This window comes from Psittacula echo (genome assembly GCF_963264785.1).
Source record: "Psittacula echo genome assembly, chromosome: 7".
NCBI classification, from domain to species: domain Eukaryota; kingdom Metazoa; phylum Chordata; class Aves; order Psittaciformes; family Psittacidae; genus Psittacula; species Psittacula echo.
In genome coordinates, this window is record NC_137740.1 from 2019017 (window position 1) to 2045119 (window position 26103).

General features: G+C 52.2%; 1 protein-coding gene across 1 annotated transcript; it reads right to left on the minus strand.

Moving 5' to 3' along the window:
- Window positions 1-10166: 10166 nt before the first annotated feature.
- On the minus strand, window positions 10167-25633 carry IL23R (interleukin 23 receptor; the record flags this gene model as incomplete). Its single annotated transcript, XM_080623837.1, has 14 exons — window positions 10167-10787; window positions 11261-11351; window positions 12529-12625; window positions 13374-13436; window positions 16774-16848; window positions 17563-17760; window positions 19872-20088; window positions 20377-20459; window positions 21574-21733; window positions 22472-22617; window positions 22878-23071; window positions 23930-24053; window positions 24680-24973; window positions 25576-25633. The coding sequence occupies 14 exons, from the start codon at window positions 25631-25633 to the stop codon at window positions 10167-10169; spliced, it is 2421 nt and encodes an 806-aa protein (XP_080479963.1).
- Window positions 25634-26103: the final 470 nt, after the last annotated feature.

The window sequence follows — 26103 nt, forward strand, 5'->3', positions numbered from 1 at the left end:
GGTAAAGGAAGTACACAAGGTGTTCAGAGTATGAGATCGTGTCTGTTTAAGCAGACTTATCTCTACGAAATCTCACTTGAAAGCACAAAGGCTACACAGCGTGTGTGTTGTGTACTGAGGGGTTGCCCATCGCTGTGTCGGCTCTGTGCGGCAGTCAGGTTCTGCAATGAAATCCCTTGTAAAGCACAGAAGCTCTGCAGTTTCAGCATGGAATCCCAGCCTGGTTTGGGTTGGAAGGGACCTTAAAGCTCCTCCAGCTCCAACCCCTGCCACGGGCAGGGACCCCTTCCACTGGAGCAGCTTGCTCCAAGCCCCTGTGTCCAACCTGGCCTTGAACACTGCCAGGGATGGGGCAGCCACAGCTTCTCTGGGCACCCTGGGCCAGCGCCTCAGCACCCTCACAGGGAAGAGCTTCTGCCTAAGAGCTCATCTCAGCCTCCCCTCTGGCAGGTTAAAGCCATTGCCCTTGGCCTGTCCCTACAGGCCGTTGTAGTTTGCCCTTAACTGACCTTTTATTCCCTTGCCCCCACTTTTCCCTTTGCTCCCCACAGAGCAAGTGTCCATTCTAAGGGTCTCTCAGGAACCTGCAGGAGCAACTGACCGAATGTCAGCAGAAAGAGGAGTATTTCCCACTGTTACGTTTACCCAGAATAAAACCACTGTTAGTGCCCGAACTTTGCTGCTTCTCGTGTATCACTGACAACACTTGCTGCATTTTTAGGGACACATCCCACCACTGGCAGGCACATGGGGGGCAATCTGGCTGCCACAGACCCAGTGAGGACAGCAGCACCCAGCCCAGGATGGGGAACGGCAGCCTTGGTGCCATCTGCCCAAGGTCAAGGTCAGTGTCCCTTCACCAGAGCTACTGAGCAAGGGGTATTTGGTAACACCTCACTGCAGGAAGGAAAGGGACAGTGTCATTTCTAAAGGATATGCTCCCTTAGGTGACTGTCCCAGGGTACAGGGAGCATCCCAGTGCTATCAGTATCCCAGGACAGGGAGCATCCCCAGACAGGCAACATCCCGAGGTAGCTGCCGCCCCAGGGCAAGGAGTATTCCTAGGCAGAGAGCATCTCAAAGCAAACAGCATCCCAGGGCAAGGAGCAGGCAGCATCCCAAGGAGTAAAGCGTTCTGAGGCAGCCGAGTATCCCAGAGTAAGGAGCATGCCGGGGCAAGAAGCATCCCGATGGCGGCAGCATCCCGGGACAAGGAGCGTGTCGGAACGAGCCGCATCCCGATGCAGGCAGCAACCCGAGCTCGCAGCATCCCGGAGGTCCCGCCGGGGAGGTGCCGCGTATCCCTGAGCCCCGGGAGCCGCCGCTGGGGACCGAAAACCCGCCTTTGGAGGAGCGGGGGGAACGTCGGCCCCCCCCCACCTTCCGGAGCCCCGCAGGGGGGGCGGCGGAGAAAGGGGGCGATGCGGGGCACGGCGGCAGCTCCCCCCGCAGCGGCAGCGGCACCGGGTCCAGGGAGGAGGGAAAGGAGGGGGGGAATTACCTGGAAAAGGTCCGGGAAGCTCCAGGGACAAACCAGCCATTAACGGCGCCTCTGGGACTGGGAAACAGCAGCAGCGGCAGCGCGGTGAGTGTCAGCCAGCCCCAGGTTCCCGTGCTGGGGTGAGGGGCTTCTCCTGGGATGTGCCGCTGTGGATTTTACCTTCTCTTTAACACAATCCTTGCTTTCTCTCGCGGTTTTTCACAGCGCTCCCACGAGCTACCACCACATTTAGAAGCGCTTCTAATGGAAAAGCCTCTTGTTGCCATCATTCCTTGTCCTTTCTGGACATCAGCAACGTTTTTCCTGGCAGCATCTCCCTGATGTGACCCCTTTTCTATCTAGAAAAGTGCCTCACAGCTACGCTGGGGGCTGGCATTCGAAGGAAGAGGTGGAGGAAGCACAAAGTGTGCAGCCTGCAGGAGCCTGGAGTTCTGCCCTTGAGCCTGCACCCCAGCTCTCCTCTCCTCCCAGCCCCAACCCACATCTGGGCTTCTCTCTAGAGATCCCCATTCGAACGCCACGCATGAACAGGACAAGGCTGTGCCCTACAGAGCTCCAGACCCCACTAGTTTCTCTTCACTCTGTATCTCGCTTCCCCTCGGGCTGCCTTTACTTCAATCTCCATTTTCACTTTTCACAGAGCACTTCCCAGCCCTGAGCCAAAACCAGGATTCCTACAGGATGCCATTAGGGACTTGGATGGGATCTCACCTTGTGTTCACAAGGCTCATGTTCTCATGTTCTTACCTGGTTCAGCGCTACCCCTCGCTGTGTGTGTTCACTTCTCCTCCTTGGAAAACCCTGGGAAGCAGCTGTGACATGTTGGGCTCGGCTGGCAGCAGCAGAGCTGAGGGTGTTTTGCTCATTGATGGAGGGAAGATGCCCATCGGGTGGCCCAAGTGACACAAGTTTTGTGTCATAGGGACAGGAAGCTAAACTGGCAAGCCCCAATGCATCACCTTTCATCAGCTACAGTGGCTTGCTTTTGTTTCTTTTGTCTTTTGTCCTTTTTCCTTTTTTCTTTTTTCTTTTAATTTTTCCTTCTTTCTTTTCTCTTTTTCTTTATTTTCTCTTTTCTTCTACTTTATTTCTTTTCTTCTTTCTTTCTTTTTTCCCTTTTCTCTTTTCTTTGTGCTTAATTCTCAACACCAAAGCCTGCTTTTTCAGCCAACTCTTTTTTCATTGTCCTGCACGGAGCACAAAGCTCCAGGAACACACACTTGGTGCTTGTGAATCCTACAGCAAACAGTGTGCTCACTGCAGCCCTGCTGCCCCGGGCTTGGCTGCAGCACAAGAGCCGAAACACAAGGTGCCGGTGCTAAGGCTGCTGTGCCAGCATCCTGCTCTATGGGCAGGGGTGATGTCAAGGCAAGAACGGAGCCATCAGCTCTCTGGGGAGGGGGGGTCTGACCCTGGAACACAGCTTGGGGGAGCACCAGCAGCAGCTGACATGAGAAGGTGCCGTGTCTGGTGGTGGCAGGGGCCAGGTCCTGCGGAGCACTGGTGCTGTCTGAGATCCACCGGCAGCCTGGCTCTCACAGGGTGAAACCCATACCAGCAACTGAGCCATGCCCGTGCGTAGCTGGAAATGCAAGACCCAAGGGAGCTTGCCGCGTGAGCTCTTCAGGGAATACCAGATACCTTGGTGGAGATTGCTTGCAGGAGGAGGGTGACAAACTGTGTCCTTGCAGACCTTTGCTGCCAACAGCATGTGATGGTGGTTATGGCAAGCCCATGGGGCAAGATGTTGGGGTGCCTGCCCTTACTTCACCTCCTTAGTTCTGCAGAGCCTGCTGTGATATGAATCTGGAAGGACTTTTCTTTGGTAGCGCCTTCAGTGTTGAGATGCTCTCTGCTTCAACCCACCCTCATAACACAATGAAAGCTGGAACATAGAAAAAGGGCGTGTAAAGAATATAGACTTTCCCTATAGATGGTGAAAATAAAGTGGCTGTAAATGATGCAATAACATTTGAATGCATATTATTGCAGCAGCTCATGCCCAGTTTCTGGAAGTGAATGGCAAAGTAATTTATCTGGGATCAAAAGTGCACCTAAAAGCCAACCAAACCGATCCTGAAGACCAGGAATGGCTCATGCAGCCACCGTGCTCATTGGCTTTGCGAGTTAACAATCTGCTATCTAAAAACAGGGCGCAAAGCTGCCTCCTGTCCAGCTGTTGTAATGCAAACCAGAGAAAGTTAAAGCTGAAGATGGAAGGAGGCTGGAGGCCAAGCAGGCGAGTGCCTGGGCTGAAATTGTAACTGAAGGAAGGAGAATTCAGAGTCAGAAGTGAAATCTGCAGGTGCAGCTTTTGCGCTCTCTGGTTGTGTCAGGTTGTAGGTCTGGAAATAACCTTGAGGAAGAAGAGTCGTGGGGGAATGGTGGTGAGTCACCAACATCGAGATGGTGAGAGTGACAGAGTTAATCATTGCGTGCTTAAAGAGGACATGAGTCTATCCGAAACGCCGCTGGGGTTGCCAGCAGTGGTCAGTCAGAGCAGGGTTGTTTATTCAATGTGTTTCCTCCATAAGATTCTCTGGAGTTCTTTGATTAGATCTTAGGCAGAAGCTCTTCCCTGTGAGGGTGCTGAGGCGCTGGCCCAGGGTGCTCAGAGAAGCTGTGGCTGCCCCATCCCTGGCAGTGTTCAAGGCCAGGTTGGACACAGGGGCTTGGAGCAAGCTGCTCCAGTGGAAGGTGTCCCTGCCCGTGGCAGGGGTTGGAGCTGGAGGAGCTTTAAGGTCCCTTCCAACACAAACTGGTCTGGGATTCTACAATTCTATTACAAGTCTGAGTTATACCCAGATGATCACAATTCCAAATAACAACATCTGTGATTTGGTTTTGTTTATTCCATATTCAACACTGAATTAATGGTACCTTCTTTCAGCTTCTCAAGTATTACAAAGGCTTTGGTGTTGGTGCTGTACGCCGGGTTGGTGACCACACAGGGCTGATGTGCCAGGTGTTGGTGTTGCTGGCTCCATTTGCTCCAGAAGTCCCTGTCCTCAGCCGCCCATGGTGGCCCTGCTATCCAGAAGGCTCTTCCTGAGGACCATGGTTATCAGCTGTTGAAAGCTCAGGACCGAAGAGCCAGAAACCATCTTGTCCATAGGGATAGTGGATGATGATAGAGGGTTGGCAGCATCGCAATAAAACCACAGATTATGACATTGCAACAGCACACAACCACAGTAAGATCAATGCAGTGCTCATGGTGTGTCCAGAGACCTCTCATTCAGTGCTGTACAGGTTTGCCTGTGTGGTCTCTGGTACAATCAGATCTAGAAACTGTTCTCCTTTCTGGAACCTCATCACCAAAACCAAAGAGAGAAACCAAAAGATATTCATAGAGATCACACAGAAAGAGGGGGCTGGAAGGAGTCACCCTTGTACAGGGTATGAGATGCCAGTCTGAGAGCAGCCTATGAACCTCTGAGGTGTTCAAGCAGGCAGAGCAAACAGCTTAGGGGTTTTCAATGGTTGTCTTGCTGACAAAAGGCAATGGAATTATGTTGAAGACAAACTGAAGGCAAAAGATTGTGGCTTACCCTGGAAAGAGCAGCATGCAAACCCCATCGCAGCTCTGCCTCAGCTGGACTGGAAAAGGTGGCAAAATCCCAGCCTGGTTTGTGTTGGAAGGGACCTTAAAGCTCATCCAGCTCCAACCCCTGCCACGGGCAGGGACCCCTTCCACTGGAGCAGCTTGCTCCAAGCCCCTGTGTCCAACCTGGCCTTGAACACTGCCAGGGATGGGGCAGCCACAGCTTCTCTGGGCACCCTGTGCCAGCGCCTCAGCACCCTCACAGGGAAGAGCTTCTGCCTAAGAGCTCATCTCAGTCTCCCCTCTGGCAGGTTAAAGCCATTCCCCTTGTTCTGTCCCTCCAGGCCCTTGTCCCAAGCCCCTCTCCAGGTTTCCTGCAGCCCCTTTAGGCACTGGAGCTGCTCTCAGGTCTCCCCTTCAGGAGCCTTCTCTTCTCCAGGCTGCCCCAGCCCAGCTCTCTCAGCCTGGCTCCAGAGCAGAGCTGCTCCAGCCCTCGCAGCAGCTCTGTTCTTTGATGCAGGTTGCTGCACAGAACAATGACTCACATCAGCACCGTGGAAGAGGTGGAACCACGGCACATGTGGGTGATGGGACAGGAATTCTCGGCCTGCTGAATGTCAAACCACAGCCCAGGCTCACACAGTTCTGCCAGGAACTGAGCCTGGCCTGGTCATTCCTGCTGCCATTCTTGCAGCCATGCAGTCACTTCAGCTGCTTTAGTGACTTTAAGCTGCTCAGATGCTGGGTTCCTTGCGGCATGGAGTGGAGTTTTGGTCCGTAGCTCTGCAGTGGTATTGAAGGTACTGCTAAAGCAATAGAATAAGGAATAACTCACTGCAGTAAGTTACTGCATGTCTGTCCATCTTCACTTTTCAGGCAGTGTGTGTGCTGGCTCCATTAGTTTTGCATCTGCTATGCAGATTGTGATTGTGCATCATACAGGTGATGTGTGAGACACAGCACCATCCTGCATCCTTTAAAGGGTTAAGAACACTGGTTTTTCCTAATATTCTTGTGGCAAGAATCATTCCTTTCTGTTAAGGAAAGTCTTGGCTGGTTTGGTAAGCAGCAGTCCTGAAATCTCCTTTAATAGATGACTTCCATAGTTTGTTTTCTATTCATTGTGTTCAATGCTTTAATTGTCCATCTGAATCCTGCTCCCAGTGCTTTACAAGTGCTATTTCCATGGGCTGTGGCTCTGTGAAGCTGACATTAAGTGAAGCCAGTCGAGGCTCAAACCACAGCCTCACTTCTCACATCCTCTTCTACGAAATGCAAGTTCAGTTTCAGTCTCCACCGTTGTGCTCAGCTCCTGTACCCCGTGAATAATCCCTCTTAAAGAATTAATCCTCCCGAAGGCGAAGGGATGTGAGAGGCTGTACCAAACAGCATCAGTCATATTGGATATTCCCGCTTTTGTTCTGTGGCCTTTTCTTCTGCTGTCACTTTTCCATCACTGTGTTTTCAAGCGGCTTTTGCTGATCCAAGCATTTATGCGCAGCTTTGCCCACAAGTGGTGGTCGCAACCTGGGCTTTGATCTTTCATCGGTGCCTTCAGAAATCCCCAGGGTCCCGCTGTTGTTATTTCAGCTCTGTGAAACGTTCAAGCTTTTACTCCCGGTTTAGGCTCTGCAGTGTATTTATCTGCCAGTAAATCCCGTCCCCCATTTACTGACAACCAAGTGCTGCAGACCTTTCAGCATGGAGCAGTCGGGAGATGATGCAGAACAAAAACGGGCAGCACAAGATTACTCAGAAAATGTTTCTGTTTTCTTCCTATTCTTGTGCTGTTACCAAATGCTGCACGGTGCTTTAGATCCTGAGGCTTTGCTGCAGGTAGTAAGTGTTACTATCCTGACTCTATGGTAGGGAAACAGAGGCAAAGTGACTTGGTGAAGGTCATGCAGCCAGTTGGTGACTGAGCTGAGACTAAAACCCATCTCTCCTGTGCTTCACACGCTAAAGCAGAATGAGTGCTATGTCCTCCTGCAGGAAGCACGGTAATGGTGGCAGGTCAGCAGTAGAAATGATTTAAAATTGTAGCTATTGATGCATAGTCTTGCATATTGATTGCATGTAATTGTAGCTATCGATGGATATTGAGGCCTGGGGGCAAGCTGCTCTAGTGGAAGGTGTCCCTGCCCATGGCAGGGGTTTGGAGTTGGATGAGCTTCAAGGTCCCTTCCAACACAAACCAGTCTGGGATTCTATGATTCCATATATTTAATGCCTGAATTATTCTGCATGAAGTTTATTTGTTGTTTCTTTATTATGCATTTGATTTAACTAATTTTCAAGCATACTGTTTGAAGAAGGGTGATGAACAAGTGCCAAAGGGAGTGTCTCTGGCTGATCTGCACCAGTGCTGTTGGTAACTCCTAGTGCTGAGCTCAGGGCTTGTGCCCCAGCAAGATCACAAGCTCACACTTGATACACCCTTTACTGGTGTGATGGGATGGAGATAAGAGCAGGCAGTGGATGGCTCTGCTGTTCTGAGCCTGCTGATGCTCTGAAGAGACTACACCCAATCTCTTACTCCTTATTCATTTGTTCTCTCCTTCCATCTATATAAAAAGACCCCTCTACAGCTTTGACAGCAGCTCCTGTCTCTGTGTTACTCATTCAGCACAGAAAGAAAATGTCCTGTCACAAAAGAATCCCATGCAGATAACACAGATGACTTTGCAATCTCGTGCAGGTTGAGTGAGGGTTGCATCAGAGATCAACACTTGTTGGTGCTCTCTGTGGGTAGAGACATTACTCAGCGTATACTTCCTTTATGTGCCTCCAGCGTGTATAACCCCACATTGCAGTAAAGCTGAACAACCCACAAAATTCATTGCAAAGTGATAAATACTGTGTGGAAATCACCTAGCACAAGATATGGCCACCAACAAGATAACTAAACCTAGGAAAAGGTTCAGAAAATACCCACATCAAGACTTAGTATGTAATATTTGAGCAAGGGAGTAAGCCCTGAGGTGTTAAAATAGATGTACTGAGAGCAACATCTTGATTCGACTCAAAGCACTGGGCCATCCATATATCCAAGGGTTGCCCACTATGAGGATCTCGGTGTTGGAGCTGCTCGCCAATAGTTCAATCCCCGTCACTCAGGATGCTGGTTTTGCACCCCTAAATACTGCACTTGGTAGAAAGAAGACACAAGAGGGATACAAAATGCTTTCCAAGGGCAAGGAAGGTGAAGACAAACAGCAGAGCAAAGAATACGTCTGACAAGTAAGAATCTGGAAGTGAAGACATGAAGGGATATTGGATTGTTATCAAAATTCCCGCTGCCAATGTACTCACCCATGCATTCATTGCCAGAGGTGAGCATCACGGGTATCATAGAATCACAGGATGGTTCAGGTTAGAAGGGACCTTAAAGACCATTAAATTCCAGCCACCCTGTCAGATCATTTAAACCATTGTCAGATGGTTTGAAAGATGCAACCAATTCAATCACTATCCAAAGTGGAGGGAGAGGAGGAGATGTATTGTATGTTAGAATGTGCAAGGGCCTGTAGGGACAGGGCAAGGGGAATGGCTTTAACCTGCCCGAGGGGAGACTGAGATGAGCTCTTAGGCAGAAGCTCTTCCCTGTGAGGGTGCTGAGGCGCTGGCCCAGGGTGCCCAGAGAAGCTGTGGCTGCCCCATCCCTGGCAGTGCTCAAGGCCAGGTTGGACACAGGGGCTTGGAGCAAGCTGCTCTAGTGCCCAGAGGAGCATTTTCACCCGCAGGGTTTGGTAGTTGAGATGATAGAGGCAGCGCGAGCCTCAGGATGTGGACATAGAACAAACACCTTCCCCACCTCACGTCTGAGCTGCCGCCAGCCCACGGCTGTTCTCTTACGATTTCCTTCCTGCACAGGCAGCACTCACTAATTTTAGACTCAGTGACATGTAAAAGTCACATCTTTGGCTTGGAAACAGTTTGCTGCTTCTAAAGCAGTCTTGCCAGGTAGCTACTACCCTGTAAATGTGAGCAACAGATCTCTTGGGTTGTTGGGAGGAAACAAGTGCAGCGCTCAGCAATGCTGGTTTGAAGGTATCCAGGGGTAGACAACACAATAAATCCATTTGGGCAACAGCAGTTAGAGAAACATATAGAGTGCCGAGTGAGAATTGAAGGGAAGATTCTAATATCCAGATATAGCAGTTCCACTGCAAGAAAGTGATTTCATAATAATAAAGTGGGTAACTCCAGATAGGTTATAGATGTATTGGTTAAGGAGACCCCTGTATTTCATTTTCTGGGTGTCAGAAGATCCAAGTCCATGTGCCTAATAAATGCCATTTCACTGTGTCACGTCATGCTTTACATAGCAAGGTTGAGGTGCTGACAAGCTGCTGTACAATGATGAATCCCTTGCCCGTATCGGAGAATCTGTCCAGTGACTAATTCCAAGGGATTTTAAATCAGCCTGGCAGATGATGAAGGCTTGTTCTTACCTGATGTGTTCTTTATTAGTTAATGGAAGGGAAAATGAAATTGAGTTGAGAAAAGATTTCGTGTTCTTGGTATCTGTGTGTGCTGTATGATATATAAATCCTCCCCGGTGTAGTGTCGCTTCATCAGGAGTGATGCCAAGATATTCCATACGTTTCCATCAGGATGTCTAAGGGATGGTTTCATCTGTCTTTACTGCAATCAGCTCCAGGGATGAAATGCTCCAAATATTCCAACCCAAACCTATTCTATGATTTAATAAGAGATTGATTTTGAATAGTAATCGAAGCATTTTGCACCCTGCAGCAATGACCTGGTTTGTATTTCAGTTCTGATGGGAATCCAAGTTTTACAGGGTTTATGCTTGTGACAGAATGAGGTAAGTTTAAAATTGTGATTTACTGGCCAAAACATTCCAGCAGCCCCAAGACTTTCAGATTTGGAGGTTTTGGCCCATCCCTGGCAGTGTTCAAGGCCAGGTTGGACACAGGGGCTTGGAGCAAGCTGCTCCAGTGGAAGGGGTCCCTGCCCGTGGCAGGGGTTGGAGCTGAATGAGCTTTAAGGTCCCTTCCAACACAAACCATTCTATGACTGCTGTTTGCAGTCTCCGAGGCTGACACGTGCCGTGCTCATTGTTTTGGGGGGTTTTAAACACAGCTGCACCATCTCTCAAAATAATCTTCCGATGTTCTGTGGAAAGCAGGTTTTTACATCCACCGACTCCCCGTTCATGGCTCGCAGGCAGGAGAGCAGCTCATCGGGGACCAGCATTTGCTCTTGAACCTCGCTGGTTGCAATGTGTCCCCACTGGTTGTCCAGGAGGGAGCCACATCCCGCCTGGGTTGAGCTGAACGTGTGGCTTTGCCCGCTCTGGCTGTTGTTCAAGACGAGGTTGATCTTCTCCAGCAGGCAGACCTGGTGTCCCTCTCCCTCCCCGTCCCACATGTGGGGAAAGGGGCTCGTGTAGTCTCTGAAGAAGAGGTTTGTCTCCGGTTCTGGGAGGGATGCTGGGGGCTGTGTTTGGTAAATATTGGCTGCTACATATCCCAGTGTGTTCCCATCGGACACCTGAGGCTTGTAGTCACTGATGTGCTCAAAGGGCATGGTGGTGGCAGGCACCGTGCTCTCCTTGAGCTCCCTGTCCTTGGGGATCTCTCTGCTGGGATTCCTTCTGGTGACCATGTTCTTGTACTCCTCGTGTGCTGGCACCTCCTCGATTTCCATGACTGTGGGGTCACTGGTGTCCACAAACGGCTCATGGAGGCTGCTCCTCAGGAAATCACTGTTTTCCTGCAAGGAAAATGATCGGGGTAGTAACAAACTCGCAGATTTTACCAATGGAATTGCTATCATTAGAGCATCCCAAGGAAGAAATGGGGCAATGATTTGGTGTCTGCATCCTGTCTTCCTTCCAACCTCCCTCATCCAATCCCCCCTGTCAATGAAACCGCAGTGAGGTGGATGAGAGAAGACAGGGAGCAGCTGTGCCTGTCTCTATGCTTCTGCATGCACTTCAAGGCAGCTGGAGTCCACTGTGGTCAATACACTGTATACAATAAAGAGTACATTGAGGCAAGGTTTAAAGACCTCAGCGAAGCTGGGCTGCTATGCACTTTGCAAATGCCTGGGTAAGAGATTCCTGATCAGTTCCTGGTCCCATAGAGCTCAGTTCTTTTCCCACCCTTGTTTCTCACAGCTCTGGAGCAAGCTTTAATCTAAGGGGAGACAAGCGAAGCAAAGCTGGGAGCTCGCGGTGCAGTTACCTGGAGCAGCTTTACCATGTTGCTGTTTTCCACATGGGGGATGTCTTCAAACAGCCATTTTGGCAGGATTGACACAACCAGGGCATTAATTCTATGCCAAAAAGAACACATAAACCCCAAGATGTTAGTCTGTGCTATTAGTCACTTATTCTCCATGCAGGACAAAATGTCCCTCAGTAGGAGGGGCACACAAAGTGCATCCATCCTTCAAGGATGGCCTGGAAGCTCCATTTGAACTCTAGCTCTTCATCTTTCAACCTTTCCCCCCCACCAGATTTGATTCGTGGTGGTGCAGGCCTGGAAGCTAAATGACTGCAGGTAAATCCTTGATGTAAAACTTCCCTGCATGTGAAAATGTTGTTAATCTAAGGGGCAATGGGAGGAGGACCGAGCATTGCACCAGAGGAGATGCGTGCCTGCAGCTGATGGAAGCAAACGCAGCACTGATGAAAGTTGATCTTCCTGCAGGCAAAGCTGCAGCAGAAATGAAAACCATTGGCAAGAGACTTGAATTTTGCTGCTGTTTGAGTGCCTTGCTGCTGGGAAACGGCCCTCGTTGCTGCTGGAATGGCTGTGTTTCACAATGACAGAGAGAGCAGAAGAGTGAGGCTGGGCTCAGGAACCGAAAGAGGCAGCTCTTCAACACCCTCCACCCCCAGCTCTCCTCTCCCCTCTTTCTTGTTCGGTTGGGAAGGTCCAACCAGCACCATGTGTCACAGAGGTCTGCCATTCCCGTGGGTCTGTGTCAGGGACAGCAGCGCCTGGACTCCTGGACATCCCCATTCCAGTCAAAGGGCAACCTGGGATAGATGAGCACTGGTTTGTGAGGGTGCCTGGGGAACAGCAGTTAAAAACAGTGTTAAGATCCTCTCAGTTGAGTTTTCCGGATGCTCAAGTCTTCAATCTCTGCCTTCAGCTTCCCCTCCTTTGCCAAGACTGGGAGACAGAAGTCCTAGGATAAAACTTACCAATGGAGATTCCGGTTTCTCTCTCGTTTCCTAGCCCTGCCCTCATATCTCTATAATAATATCACATGTCCCTTAGGCCGGCCTTTACACAGAAATGATTTTTTACTCTTTGTTGGTCCTCGCCTCACTGTAGAGCACACAGATGTCTTTTCATACAGCAATCTGGCTAACGGGTGGACTTGCCCTCAGAAAGAGCAGGCTGCAGTGAAAAGGACTGGTTTCTGCAGGCAACTTTCAAATACTCTGGAGCAAAAGCATGAGTTGGAGATAAGGAACGGAAACTGGAGGTGAAAGTCATACCTTTTTCTGGCTGATTTTTTAAACATCAGGATTACCAAAACAACCGATAATACGACCACGCTGATGCCCAGTCCCAGGAAAAGTCCAATGTCATCATCTGAAACAGGATAGAGAGGAAACAGGTCAGTCCATTGTCCCATTGCCATGATGTTTGGTGGTATAAAGGGCAGATCTTTGCTAAAACAGCCTCCAGTGTTTCACTTGCCCCTTTGCTCCCCAGTTAAGGAAGCAAAAGCAAAACTGTGATCAGAGCATCCCTGTGCCCAGGACAGGAGGTCACTCAACTAATACTAAGAAGTGTGGTCACTGTGTTTAACCACTTCCTACCCACCCTGACCTTCCAGAAACATGGGAGTGAATTCTTCAGCTGTCATTGGTTTTGCCTTTGGTTTAAGTAATGCAGCACATCATAACGGAACCTTCAGCAGAAGATGTGCACACCAGAGCATAACCAAAGTTAGAGAAGTGGATGGGAAATGCTTACATGAGTCTCTGGTTCAAAGTGCAAGATTGAAACAGCCTGTTGCTGTTGTGCTACGTAGCATTATCTCATATTTCCTTGTTCTCTTATCTCCTACTTGTAATGTACAATGTATTGGAAGTCTCATTAGGAAGCAAAACTGAAGGCACGCACTATGTGGGTGCAATCCATCCCTGAGAGCACTGCATGTGTCTCATGTCCCCATCAAGTAAAAAGCTGCTTTGGTGGCCCTGATCTCTCCAAAGTGCAAAGGAGCTTTCACTTCCCCATCAGCAGGTGCTGCAGGTGCTGCTCAGGCTGAAACTTCCACTTCTGGTCAAGGAGAAAGGTCCGGCTTACTCAGCCTCAGCTACTGTGTTCTTACCATGGGAGAGCTCGCTGTAGGTGCTGCTGAAGGTGCTCTCCAGGAGCTGGTCTTCTGGAGGGACTTATGGAGAGAAAGAAAATGCCCGTAACTTCATCTATGGGATGGCAGAGAAGCTGTGGCTTACTTTTATTTTATTAAATCTTATTTAGAAACATTAATAATGACAAAAATAAAGCCCCCTAAAGTCATTAATAACTCCAGCTCTGGCTGGACTCTACATGATCTCCTATTTCTCATGGATCCAATTAAATGAGATGCTGATGAATACCTAAAACCAACTATTAAACATCTTCCATGCACGTCGCTCCCCTCAGCACCTCAAGCAAGAATTCCATCTTCCTGAGGAATTGTACCTCATTCTTCATGAGCACCTACAGATGATTTCTCAAAGTGCTTGAATACCACAGGACTGAATTTGCTGATGGTATCTGACTGTGATGGGCTGTGCAGTGAGGGAAGAGCTGCAGCTAAAGAGCAAGAAGTGTCTTTTTGCTAAAATAAGCTTTCTTGCCAAGTGCAAGGTCCTACACCTGGGTTGGAGCAATCCCAGGCACAGCTACAGGTTGGGCAGAGAAGAGATTCAGAGCAGCCCTGCAGAGAAGGACTTGGGGGTGTTGGTCCATGAGAAAATGAACATGAGCCGGCTGCAGTGTGCGCTCACAGCCCAGAAAGCAACCGTATCCTGGGCTGCATCAAGAGGAGCGTGACCAGCAGGTCGAAGGAGGTGATCCTGCCCCTCTGCTCTGCTCTCGGGAGACCTCACTTGGAGCATTGTGTGCAGTTCTGGTGTCCTCAACATAAAAAGGACATGGAACTGTTGGAACAAGTGCAGAGGAGGCCACGAGGATGATCAGGGGCTGGAGCACCTCCCGTATGGAGACAGGCTGAGAAAGTTGGGGCTGTTCAGCCTGGAGAAGAGAAGGCTGCGTGGAGACCTCAGAGCAGCTTCCAGTGTCTGAAGGGGGCCTACAAGGATGCTGGGCATGGACTCTTCATCAGGGACTGTAGTGACAGGACAAGGGGTAACGGGTTCAAACTGAAACAGGGGAAGTTCAGATTGGATCTAAGGAAGAAATTCTTTACTGAGAGGGTGGTGAGGCACTGGAATGGGTTGCCCAGGGAGGTTGTGAATGCTCCATCCTTGGTGATGCTCACGGCCAGGTTGGATGAGGCCTTGGGTGGCCTGGTTTAGTGTGAGGTTTCCCTGCCCATGGCAGGGGGGTTGGAACTGGATGATCTCAAAGTCCTTTCCAACCCTAACTATTCTATGATTCTGTGATTCTTCATGGCTAAATTCAGCAATTCCCTTGGGATCTGAGACCCTGGCCCAGGGTGCCCAGAGAAGCTGTGGCTGCCCTATCCCTGGCAGTGTTCAAGGCCAGGTTGGACACAGGGGCTTGGAGCAAGCTGCTCCAGTGGAAGGGGTCCCTGCCCGTGGCAGGGGTTGGAGCTGGATGAGCTTTAAGGTCCTTTCCAACACAAACCACTCTGGGATTCCATTATCTCTTCTCCTTAACAAACACCAACACAAACCCAAGGCCAAATGCAATTTTTCCTCTCTAACAGAAAAAAAATCCCAGGAAAGGTGTTGCCTCTGGTTCTGTGCATCTAAAGCACACGCATCTCCTACCAGAGCTCTCGGAGTTCAGTATTTCACTCCCCTAAGCAGTGTCTCCATTACAAGCCCACTCAGCTGGAGTGTGCTGCAGATGCTGCAAAACATCTCTCAGATGTATGGGATTGTGGAAGGAAAGTGAAGGAATACATGTCCTGCAGCCTGGGAATTCAGCAGTTCTGTGTCACTGGCACACTGAACGTGTATAAACAGACAATAATATGATTACAGTAATGCCTTACTGGTGATTGACAGGCTCATCTGAATGGGATGAAGAATGAGTTTCAGCCTGTGGGGTCAAGCTGGAGGACTTCACTGTGTGTGCTTTGAAGGCAAATCTGGCCACAGACATGAGCTTCACTGCTGCCCGTATCTGCACTTCCCCACCTGAACCCCCAAGCTTTGTTAAAGGAGTCTGTGCCAAGGACGAAGTCTCTATTTTATTAAGCATTTAACACATTTCTAAGCCATTGCTAGTGCTAAGGCTAGAGCATCCTCCTTCTGAGACCCAGCTCTTCCTCATTCTCTGGGCAGAGACCTAATAGGTAACACTTAATAGCCAGGGCTAACAGCCATGAGCAGCCTGGGATGAACTGGTCAGGAACATTTGCTCCTATTTTGGGTGAAAAATGGAATACGTGCCCTTCTCATAGCCACGGCGGGTGCTGACCACAAACACGGAGCTGGTTCGGCACAGGGAAAGCATCTGAGCAGCATCAAAGAACCCATCTAAAACAGCACCACAGCAGGGATGGGGAACTGATGACCTCCTCAGGTGCTACCGGTGCCTGCAGCTGCTGCCGGCTCTGTCAGGGGATGCGGGGTGCTAACAGGGCTGAATGGCCCTGACCTGCCTCACCTGGGACCTCTACCCACACCCCTGCCTGCGGCTCTATTTAAGCTCACCCCGGGTCCCTGCTTCCTCCCTAGGCTGTGCTGGAAGAGCTCTGGAGAGCTAAACCTTGATCTGACTTCATGGCTTCCTTATCTCTACAGACCTGCCCAGCCACCGCTGAACACTATATAAAGCATCCATAAATGTTCTGCCTGTGCTGCAGCATCCATGGAGCAGGTACAGTGGTGCTGGGGGGTGTCCTCAGTGCTCAGATGTTGAGCTGTGCATGGGTTATCCTGGGTGAGGACCAGCAGCAGGATGGAACAGATCAGGGACCTGGTATGCCCAGCTCTTAAGGACACCCAAAGCCAACCCATGCAGTGCTGGAGGTGATGACAGTCCTTGCTTTCCTTTGTGAACTGGTCCATGCTCTTCTCTAAGAGAGTTTCCAGAATGGAAGGCCACCTTCTTCTCACTCCAGATAAGGAATAGTAACCTGCAGCTTGGCCATTCGGTCTCTATAAATGTTGTTTCCTATATTTTGGTTTATCTGTAATGCTTCATTGTCAATGTGTAAAACATTTCTATCTTTTCTATCACAGAAAGGAAGAATGGTGTATCTTGTGCTGGTATCTGCACTGGTGTATCTGTGAAATGAGGTGTGGTTCTCATGTCTTAGATGTGTGCACAGGAGCAAAGATCAGCTAGAGAAGGCTTTCATGCAGATGCATTGATAAAAAGCCTCTATTTTCATGTCCTGCAGCCAAGAGGCTTCCACCCAGAGTCCTGCTTTCCTCTGGTCAATGGGAGGGATTTACGTTTTGTTTCTAAAACCTAAGTAATTCCACAAAGCTGGCAGACTGTGGGAGCATCAGGGATAAAGCAGCAGCCTGAGCTCTGCAGCCCCATTGCAGCAAGCAGCAGCTTCGCCATCCAGCCCGGCTTACCTTGGCTGGAGCTGGGTTTGCTGGCTCCATCGGGGTAGACTGCATATACTGACACGTTGATGTGACCTCCTGCCTCTGCTGGAAAGAAGCAAGATTTACCTTTAAAATGTGGTTGTGATCTGCTGTGGAAGCTCTAGGCTTGTTCAAGGGCTTGTTATTGCATGGTGAAAGTAGATGGAGGTGTGGGGGGTGCCCAGCTTCGGGTCTGCTGTCCCCTGGGAATAGCCATTGCATGAGTTGTTCCCCAAAACACACGTGGAAGAGCAAAAGCTTCATTGTGTAACTGGATAGGAAGAATCCCAAACCCCAATAAACATCAGGGTTAATGCGGGATGCAGGAGTGGAGTGGGATGGGTCCTGAGATGCTCATGCTGTTGGGCTCAGGCTGGGTTAGTAAGGACCTGCAGGCTTGTCCCTCTGGGCACAGTGAGGAGGAGAGGTGCCAAAGCAAGTCTTGGTGCATCTCTGCATCCTTTAAATAGGTGCATCTCCTGTGCCTGGAGAGGCCTCCACAGGTCTAACGTGGCTTCCCTGCCTGCCAGCTCACTTGTCACTTCATTCTCTTTCCCTGTGACCTTCACCTGTGGAACCAAATCCTGCTGATTGTCCTCGTGTCTCCTATTGCTTCATTCCCCCTTGCTCCCGAAGGGCTCTTCATGGTCCCACTCTCCACAACCAGTGGGCAGGGGCTCAATTGCAAATGAAGCTCTGCCTTTAATGTAGTTTGGCTTTATAATAACACCCCGATGAACTGCACCAAACAGCAACAAGACTCTTGGAATATCTCACCTTGGATGTCTGTGTGTGTTGCCTGGTACGGGACTTTCTTCCAGAAGTACTGCTCCTTCGGGCTGTATGGGGTGGTGGAAACCCATTCCACAATGAACCACAGCGGAGACCTCCTGCTGTGGCTGGGGGGCTGCCAGGCCACTGAGACCTTGCTCTGGTTCTCAGGCTTGACCTCCACAGCCACTGGTGCTGGGAACTCTGTGGAGAGAGATCGAAAGGGATCTGTATCCCAACCTCATCTTGGAAGCGCAAGAGAACGGAAGGGTCAGCCAAGCACAGGCAAAATGAGTCTTTCAGGGTAGTGTTTAAGGACTGAAGAGGGAGCCTCTATCACTTTGTGATTGTTCTGCCCGAGATAGCCTCCAACCATCACATTGCCCACAAGTCCTTCTCTGTTCACAAACAACAGATCCTGCGGGTGCCTTCCCAAGCTGGTTTCCTCACCATTTGTGTTGGGAAGTTCTCTTCCACACGCTCCATGAACCTGCCAACCTGTTTCCTCTTTGCTGTATTGCATTTCCAACAGACACCTGGTAAGTTGAAGTCTCCCACAAGAATAAGAGCTAGCAATTGTGCTTATAGACTATTTCATCTGCCTCTTCATCCTGATTGGGTGGTCTAGAACAAACTCCCACCATGATATCTGCTCTGTTGTCCTTCCCCCTGATTCGTACCCATAAGCACCCAATCCTATTGACACCATCGTTAAGCTTTAGACAATCAAAACATTCCCTTACCCCACTGCCTCTTCTTTTGTCTGTCCCTTCTGAAGAGTTTACAACCATCCACTGCAGCACTCCAGTTGTGCTGGTCATCCCACCGTGTTTCCGTGATGGCATCTATGTCATCCTTGTTCTCCTTCTGCACAATGGCTTCCAGCTCCTTCTTTTCTTGTTTGTTACCCATGCTGTGTCCATCAGTGTAGATCATGGAATGGTTTGGGTTGGAAAGGACCTTAAGCTCACCCAGTTCCAACCCCTGCCACGGGCAGGACACCTTCCACTAGAGTAGGTTGCTCAAGACCCATCCAACCTGGCCTTCAGTTGGGTTGAAGGTCCCACCACCCATTTGGAGGGAGAAGCCCTAATTCCTACATGACTTTTCTTAGACCCTTTCATGTTTTCTAACACATCTGGAACCCTTGCATCTTTGCTGGCGTATGCATCTCCATCCTCTGCCTCCACAGAGATGGCAGACTGAAGGACCTGCTGGCCACTGTCCCTCCAACATTTGTGTGCTCCCCCAGGCTTATCTCTAGTGAGGCTGGTTTTATCCCTTTCCCTCTTGAAATGTAGCTTAAAGCTCTTTAAACAAGCCCTGCTAGCTCTTGTTTAGTGTGTGTGTATATATATATATGTGCTCACATATAGGTATCACAAAAACACACCTTCAGCTTTGTCATGCCTCTTCTGAAATGCTTTACTTGTCATTTCTTACAAGAAAAGCCATGATTCTGATAAGTAAGAGAGATTAGAGCGGTTTTTCCACCTTCTTGCTCTCTGGTCTCTTTTTAGTAACGGATTTGTCCTCAGTTTGAATGGGATTTTCCCCCCCTGTTGCTCATTAAAAAAGTCAGTCTTCACCAATAAGAAAGTGATGGCTGTGGGGAAAACCACAGCCTGTGGCGCAGGGAAGTGGCCTGGAAGGGTTGGGTTTGTCCCCTCCCTTTGTGTTTGCAAGGGCTCAGCTCACAGCAGGGGCTGTGTCCCTGGCAGAGGAGCTGTTTTGCACCAAGCCCATGGTACAGCACATCCCTGCCAGCCAACGCAGGCAGGATTAACTCATGCTTAAGCTTTTTGCTGCAGCCTTCAAAGGCCAAGGGGTGAGATACGTGACTGTGGAGCATCTCCATCTCTGAGGAATGCTGGCCTTGCCTGGAGGATGCTGTGTTCCCTCAGCAGAGTAGGCAGAGCTCTGCTGGGGCTTTTCCCCTGGCTTTCATAGAATCCCAGCCTGGTTTGGGTTGGAAGGGCCCTTAAAGCTCCTCCAGCTCCAACCCCTGCCACGGGCAGGGACCCCTTCCACTGGAGCAGCTTGCTCCAAGCCCCTGTGTCCAACCTGGCCTTGAACACTGCCAGGGATGGGGCAGCCACAGCTTCTCTGGGCACCCTGGGCCAGCGCCTCAGCACCCTCACAGGGAAGAGCTTCTGCCTAAGAGCTCATCTCAGTCTCCCCTCTGGCAGGTTAAAGCCTCCCTACAGCCCCTGCTGAAGAGGGCAGCTCTCAAGCCATGCATGCACAAGGTCCCCTCCCATGCTGACAAAAGCCCGTCTCAGTTAAGGCTGCAGTCTGTGTGTATTGGATCCTACCTTCCCGGCTGTTGCTGCCCTGGGTGAGGGTGATGTTGGCAGGGCTGGAAGCCCCCTTGGAGTTGTGAGCGGTGACACGGAGCGTGCGGGCTCCCGGAGGCACCAGGACGCTGCACCCCGTGCTGGAGGTGTTGCAGAGCAGCACCATTCCCACAGGGATCTCAGTGGTCACGGAGTAGCCCAGGATCCTCCCGCGGGCATCCTGGGGTGCCAGGGGCTGTGAAAGGTGAGACAGAGAGTCCATGGGGATGGGTGCGGGGTCCAGCACTGAGACACCCCCGTGCAGGACAGACATCCCCTTGGCTGGGCAACACGGGTGGGTTCTGCAAGGATGGAGAGATTTTGCCCCAGAGGACACGCTGGGGTCTCCTGTTCTCCTCATCCCTTTGGTCACAGGGCCCTTTAGGAAGGGCATTGCCTCCTGCTGCCTCTTGGCGGGTGTTCTCCTAAGGGGAGGAGCAAAGCACACGAAAACTTCGCTGTAGCTGCGAAAACCAGACCTTACCTTGATCAAGACCGTCACCTCGTGGCTGCCGTTCGGGAACGCCGGGCCCAGGCGCCGCCAGACATCGGGAGCTGCAGTGGGGGCTGCAGGAGGAAGTGTGGGATGAGCAACCCCGAGTGGAATCAGCTGGAGCTCGGGGCTCCCATCCATGCACAGCCTTTGCAGAAAGCCCCACTTGGCTGGTGCCTCCATGCAGGGCTGGTTCTGATGTGGATGGTGATGGAGCCCAGCAGCAGCAGGGATGCAGGTTGGAGACCGGCAGCAGCAGGGATGCAGGTTGGAGACCGGCAGAAGTAGGGATGCAGGTTGGAGACCGGTAGCAGCAGGGATGGAGGTTGGAGACCGGCAGCAGTAGGGATGCAGGTTGGAGACCGGCAGCAGTAGGGATGCAGGTTGGAGACTGGTAGCAGCAGGGATGCAGGTTGGAGACCGGCAGCAGCAGGGATGCAGGTTGGAGACCGGTAGCAGCAGGGATGCAGGTTGGAGACTGGCAGCAGTCTCGTTGCTGCACAGCTCTGTCGCTGTGGGGAGGAAGTGACCCAGACTACAAACAGCAGTGAGCAATGCTTTTTAGGGCAAGCTTGTCTACAGCTTCCTCACTGTAACCAGGACGTGAGGGCATCGCTCGCTGAGTGTCTCTGTTGCTGCAGGCTGAGGTATCTGAGTGTCTAAGCTCATCCTGGTGTTAGTAACCAGGATGTAAAGGGTGGAGGTTGACCCAAGACAACAGGTATTTGTGGCTGGTGGGACACCTTGGATGATGTGGTTTTTCCACCTAGAGCAAGAGGTGCTCCCTGCTGCTGGAAGGCAAGAAAGCTGCCAAAGATGGATAAGCAGATCCCATCCCTCTTTCTGTACGGAAAGCCCTGTGCTTGCAAAGCCAGTCTGGTTTCTCTTCCTACCATACTGCAGCAGCCTCAGGAGTCTGCCTCAATCACCATGATCTGCAGGGCATGCCGCAGGGCAGGGAGTGCTTGGAGGGCATGAGATGAGCTGTCAGCTTGTGATAGTGCTCATCCCTCAGATGCAGTGTGGGGATGGTGATGTGGCGGCAGTCCTGGACCACAGCATCATGCCTGATACCTGCCAGCAGTGTCTCCAGGGATGTGCCGGCTCCCATTCCACAGCCAGGCTCCCACAGAGCATTCCAAGGAGCTGATGGCTGCTTGGATAATGCAGTGCTGAGGCTGAGCTTACCTGCCTCTGGGGTTGTGTACAGGAAGGGGGAGCTCCAGGCGCTCCAGGGGCTGTTGGCAGCGCTGAGCCGGCACCGGACCTGGAACACGTACTGAGTGTCACTGTGCAGGCTGTGCTGTGAGCGGGATCTGTGCTGGGCCGTGCTGTCCCACACCTCCACCTGCAAAGGGAAGCAGGGTGCCCATGGCTGCGGGTGCTGAAGCAAAGGAGTGGGTTTTGAATGACCCCAAATGCTCCTGTGGGCTGTGGGTGCTCAGGGGTCTCCAGCAGGACCAGCAGTGGTTTGTGTCCTAATGGGCAGCTGTACCCATGTGTCCTGGGTTCAGCAGCAGCAGTCATTTTTTCTCCTTCTTAGTAGCTGGTGCAGTGCTGTGGTTTTGACTTTCAGCCTGGGAACAGCGCTGATAAAGCCGATGTTTTTAGTTACTGCTCAAATGTTTACCCTGACCAAGGACTTTGTGAGTCTCATGCTCTGCCAGGGAGGAGGGGAAGCCAGGAGGAAGCAGAGACAGGACACCTGACCCAAACCAGCCAAAGAGGTATTCCATAGCACAGCACGTCATGCCCAGGAGGTAACTGGGAGTCATCCAGAAGGGCTGATTCACTGCTGGGTGGGGGTGAGGTATCAGTCGATGGGTGGTGAGGTGTTCTCTTCCCTTGTTATTTCCCTTATCATTATTATTATTGGTGGTAGCAGCAGTGATTTGTGTTATACCTTAGTTACTGGATTGTTCTTATCTTAACCCGTGGGAGTTACATCCTTCCAATTCCCCTTCCCATCCCTCTGGGAGTGGGCGGAAGAAAAGGGGGGGAGTGAGAGAGAGACTGTGTGGCTGATTTATGGCTGACTGGGTTTAAACCATGACACCATGGGAGGGTTGTGGTCCCTGGCTCTCACATGCCACGCTGCGCTGCCCATGGCTTTGTGTCGCTCCTCACAGCGCACGTTCTCCAGCAGCGTCTGCCTCTTCCAGTGGACGGTGGTGATGGGAGGTGAGGTCTCTGTTGTCTCTGCACCGGTGACCAGGGGCAGAGTGGGGATCACTGCGGGGAGGGAACAGAAAGCATGGGTTGGGGGGCTGGCATGCCATGGGGGCTGTCCTCTCTCGTGTGAGCCGCAGTGCTCATGCAGGTCATAGACGCATAGAATGGTTTGTGTTGGAAGGGAGCTTAAAGCTCATCCAGTTCCAACCTTCCCTTGGTGTTCCTAAAGTGACACCCAGGGGCAGTGCCTATGGCCATGCAGAGCCCCAGCACACAGAGCAGCTCAGGATGCAGGGACAGATGGATGGGGATGGACATACCGAGCTCCTGCAGGTTGAGGTGCCAAGGGGCTGAACGGGCAGCACCCAGCACGTTGCTGGCCTGCACCCATGCTGAGTAGTGGTTGCCACCATGCAGTGTGCTCAGTGGTACCAGTGAGCCCGCAGGGAAGACCTTCTCCTCCTCTTCATCATCGTCCTCCTCCTCAGCATCCTCTGTCACCGCTGTCCCCACTCTGGGAAGAAGACGACGTGGTCAGAACCCATCCAACATCATGCAGCCGTTAGAAAAGCAGCTACAGCTCTCTAGAGGTTGCAGCTTGTGACTGGGGCACAGTCATCCCCAAAGCCAGTGTCTGTCACTCCTGAAGTGAACTAGAAAGTGGTGCCCTCAGTTCTTGACCTATCTGTGGAGCATCTGTGTTGGAAGCATCACTGTTGGAAGAGAACATTCTCAGCTCTCTCTGCACAGCTCAGTCTGAGCCCAAGCAGACTTAGGCAGGTGGTTAATCACTTCTCTTCACAAAGCCTACGTATGATGGGATTTAGTGCATTTGCTTTAATGACTGAGTCAGGCTGGCTTTGAAAGCCTGCCAGTCTTGTGTCACCGGGCCTTCGGTGGCAGAAAGCATCCCAGGCTGGGTAGGAAGGGCTGCAGCACAGAGCGCGTCTGCTTCGGGTTCAATCTTTGCACCTGGCTGGAGTTTCAGTTTCGGGGTTTGGGCGGTGTGAGGTGCACGCACGGCTGCAGCCTCTGCGCTCCCTGCAGCTTAGGAAGACTCAGAGCAGCCCAGCGATGTGCTCTGACTTGATGCGGTGCTCACAGCACGGAGCACACAAAGTCCACCCTGCAGAATCCAACCCGCGGTTTCACGTGTGGTTTGCAAGCAGGGGACCAGGAGGACGTGAGCTTTAGGAAGTGTAAGTAGGGCACGGGTGCCAGCAGCAGAGCAGCCCTGGTGTCACCCATGTCTGTGGGTGACCGCAGCGCCATTTGCCGGCTCTGCCGGTTACCGCGCTCCCTCCTGGTCCTGTTTCCATCCCATGGGCTCCCTCCCGGCTCCATCCTGGTGCTTCCATCCCAAGGGAGCTACCTGCGCAGGTGGAGGGTGTACTGGGTGGGCAGGTGGGTTGTCTGCCCTGTATCCCATGTGCATGCCATGTGTCCCGAGCGCTCGTGGATGGAGCAGGTCAGGTTGCTGGGGGGGTCCGGAGGGTCTGTGGAGGCAAAGTCAGGCAAAGAGTGTGGAAAGCCCTGGCTGGTGCTGCAGCTTCCTCAGTGCTGGCAGCATAACAAAGGCCTGCAGAGCCGTGACCAGCCCTGGGGCAGCAGCACAAGAGGGACGTGGAGCTGTTGGAGCGAGGGCAGAGGAGGCCGTGGAGATGCTGCGAGGGCTGGAGCAGCTCTGCTCTGGAGCCAGGCTGAGAGAGCTGGGCTGGGGCAGCCTGGAGAAGAGAAGGCTCCTGAAGGGGAGACCTTAGAGCAGCTCCAGTGCCTAAAGGGGCTGCAGGAAAGCTGGAGAGGGGCTTGGGACAAGGGCCTGTAGGGACAGGCCAAGGGGAATGGCTTGAACCTGCCAGAGGGGAGACTGAGATGAGCTCTTAGGCAGAAGCTGTTCCCTGTGAGGGTGCTGAGGCGCTGGCCCAGGGTGCCCAGAGAAGCTGTGGCTGCCCCATCCCTGGCAGTGCTCAAGGCCAGGTTGGACACAGGGGCTTGGAGCAAGCTGCTCCAGTGGAAGGGGTCCCTGCCCGTGGCAGGGGTTGGAGCTGGAGGAGCTTTAAGGTCCCTTCAACCTAAACCATTCCTCGGTTCCATGGATCCCTGCACTCAAGGGGGTACTCACAGCCGGCCAGGACGGTGGTGCCGCACACGAGCTGGTACATGTTGGTGTTGGGGCAGCGGGCGATGCAGGTCACGCTCCCAAAGGGCATCCGGAACTCCCGCAGCTGGAGCTGGACGCTGCTGCTGTTGAGGGGGGCCGGGGTCCCCTCATCGTGGCTGTAGTTGAAGACGATGCGGAACTCGGCCCAGGGGCAGCCGAGGGTGGAGATGCAGTTGATGGAGATGTTGGTGCCCATCCGCACCACCGGCGCGGGCTCGATCCAGACGTGTCCCGAGCACCTGATGTTGGCAACCCCTGCACCAGCATCCACTGAGTCAGGGCAGCTCCGGGTGGGAGCAGGGGATGCTCATGGGCTGCTCTGCTGGGATGCAGGCAGCAGCACGGCAGGACCCACAGTGGGGTCTGTCCCTTTGCTCCCCCCCGCGATGGGGATGAACTCCTTTGCCTTCAGCACAACCCAGCACCCCCTGACTCCTCCCCTCCGCTTGCCAACACCTCTTTTCACCAGCGTTGGTTCTGCTGTAACGTTCAAGTGACTGCAGGGAAATAACCTGTTGTCTCGAGATCTCTGATCCCCTGAGATTAGGGCAGCAGCCCCTGCGCTGCTCCTCGTTATCAGATGAGAGCTCTGCACCGTATCCGGCTCCCTTTGCCTTCCTGGAACCAGTGTGCTCTGGCTCTATCTGTGCAAAGGCAGGACCACGTTGCAGCTGGATGTGACCCCACTCCAAGGATGTGGGTGGGAAGAAAAGGGTGCAATGGGGGCTCCCTGCAATGCTAACAAAGCGTTCCCCCCAAACCCATAGCTGTAGCCCCATCCTTTTCCTTCTCCCACTCCAGTTCCCTGCAGGTCCATGGTGTTTGACCAGTGGTCAGTGGGGGGTGATGGCCCTTACCTGCACACAGGCAGCAGAGCAGGACGTGCAGTGCCAAAGCCTTGCTGGACCCTGCCATGGCCTGGGCTGTGGTCACAGCCCACACGTGGCATAGTCTGGAGGGAGGAAAGGTGGGAGCCGTCACACCAGGAACACCACTGCCCGGTGCAGCCGCGTCTGCACTCCCCCTGGGATGCGCAGGGACCATCCCGGAGGTGGGAATGGGGATGCGTGGCAAGGATTTCCTTGGGGGTTTGGGGTCAGGCAAGGCTGTGCTCATAGCAGGGGTGGGGGGGAATGAGCCTGTGGGCACTCAGGAATCGAGTAACCCAGTGTCTGCCCTGGTGAGCAGCCCCGAGGCCACTCTCCCCATCTCCAGTGATATTCCTCTTAGTTCTCCTATCTGTGAAGTTTCCCCTGTCCTTCACTTCTGCTCACACAGAAGCACATTCCTGCAGTCTTTGGTAATCCTGGGCAGGGAGGAAGATGCAGGGAAGTATCCTGGAGTCAACCAGGTTGGAAAAGCCCTTTAAGCTCATCCAGTCCAAC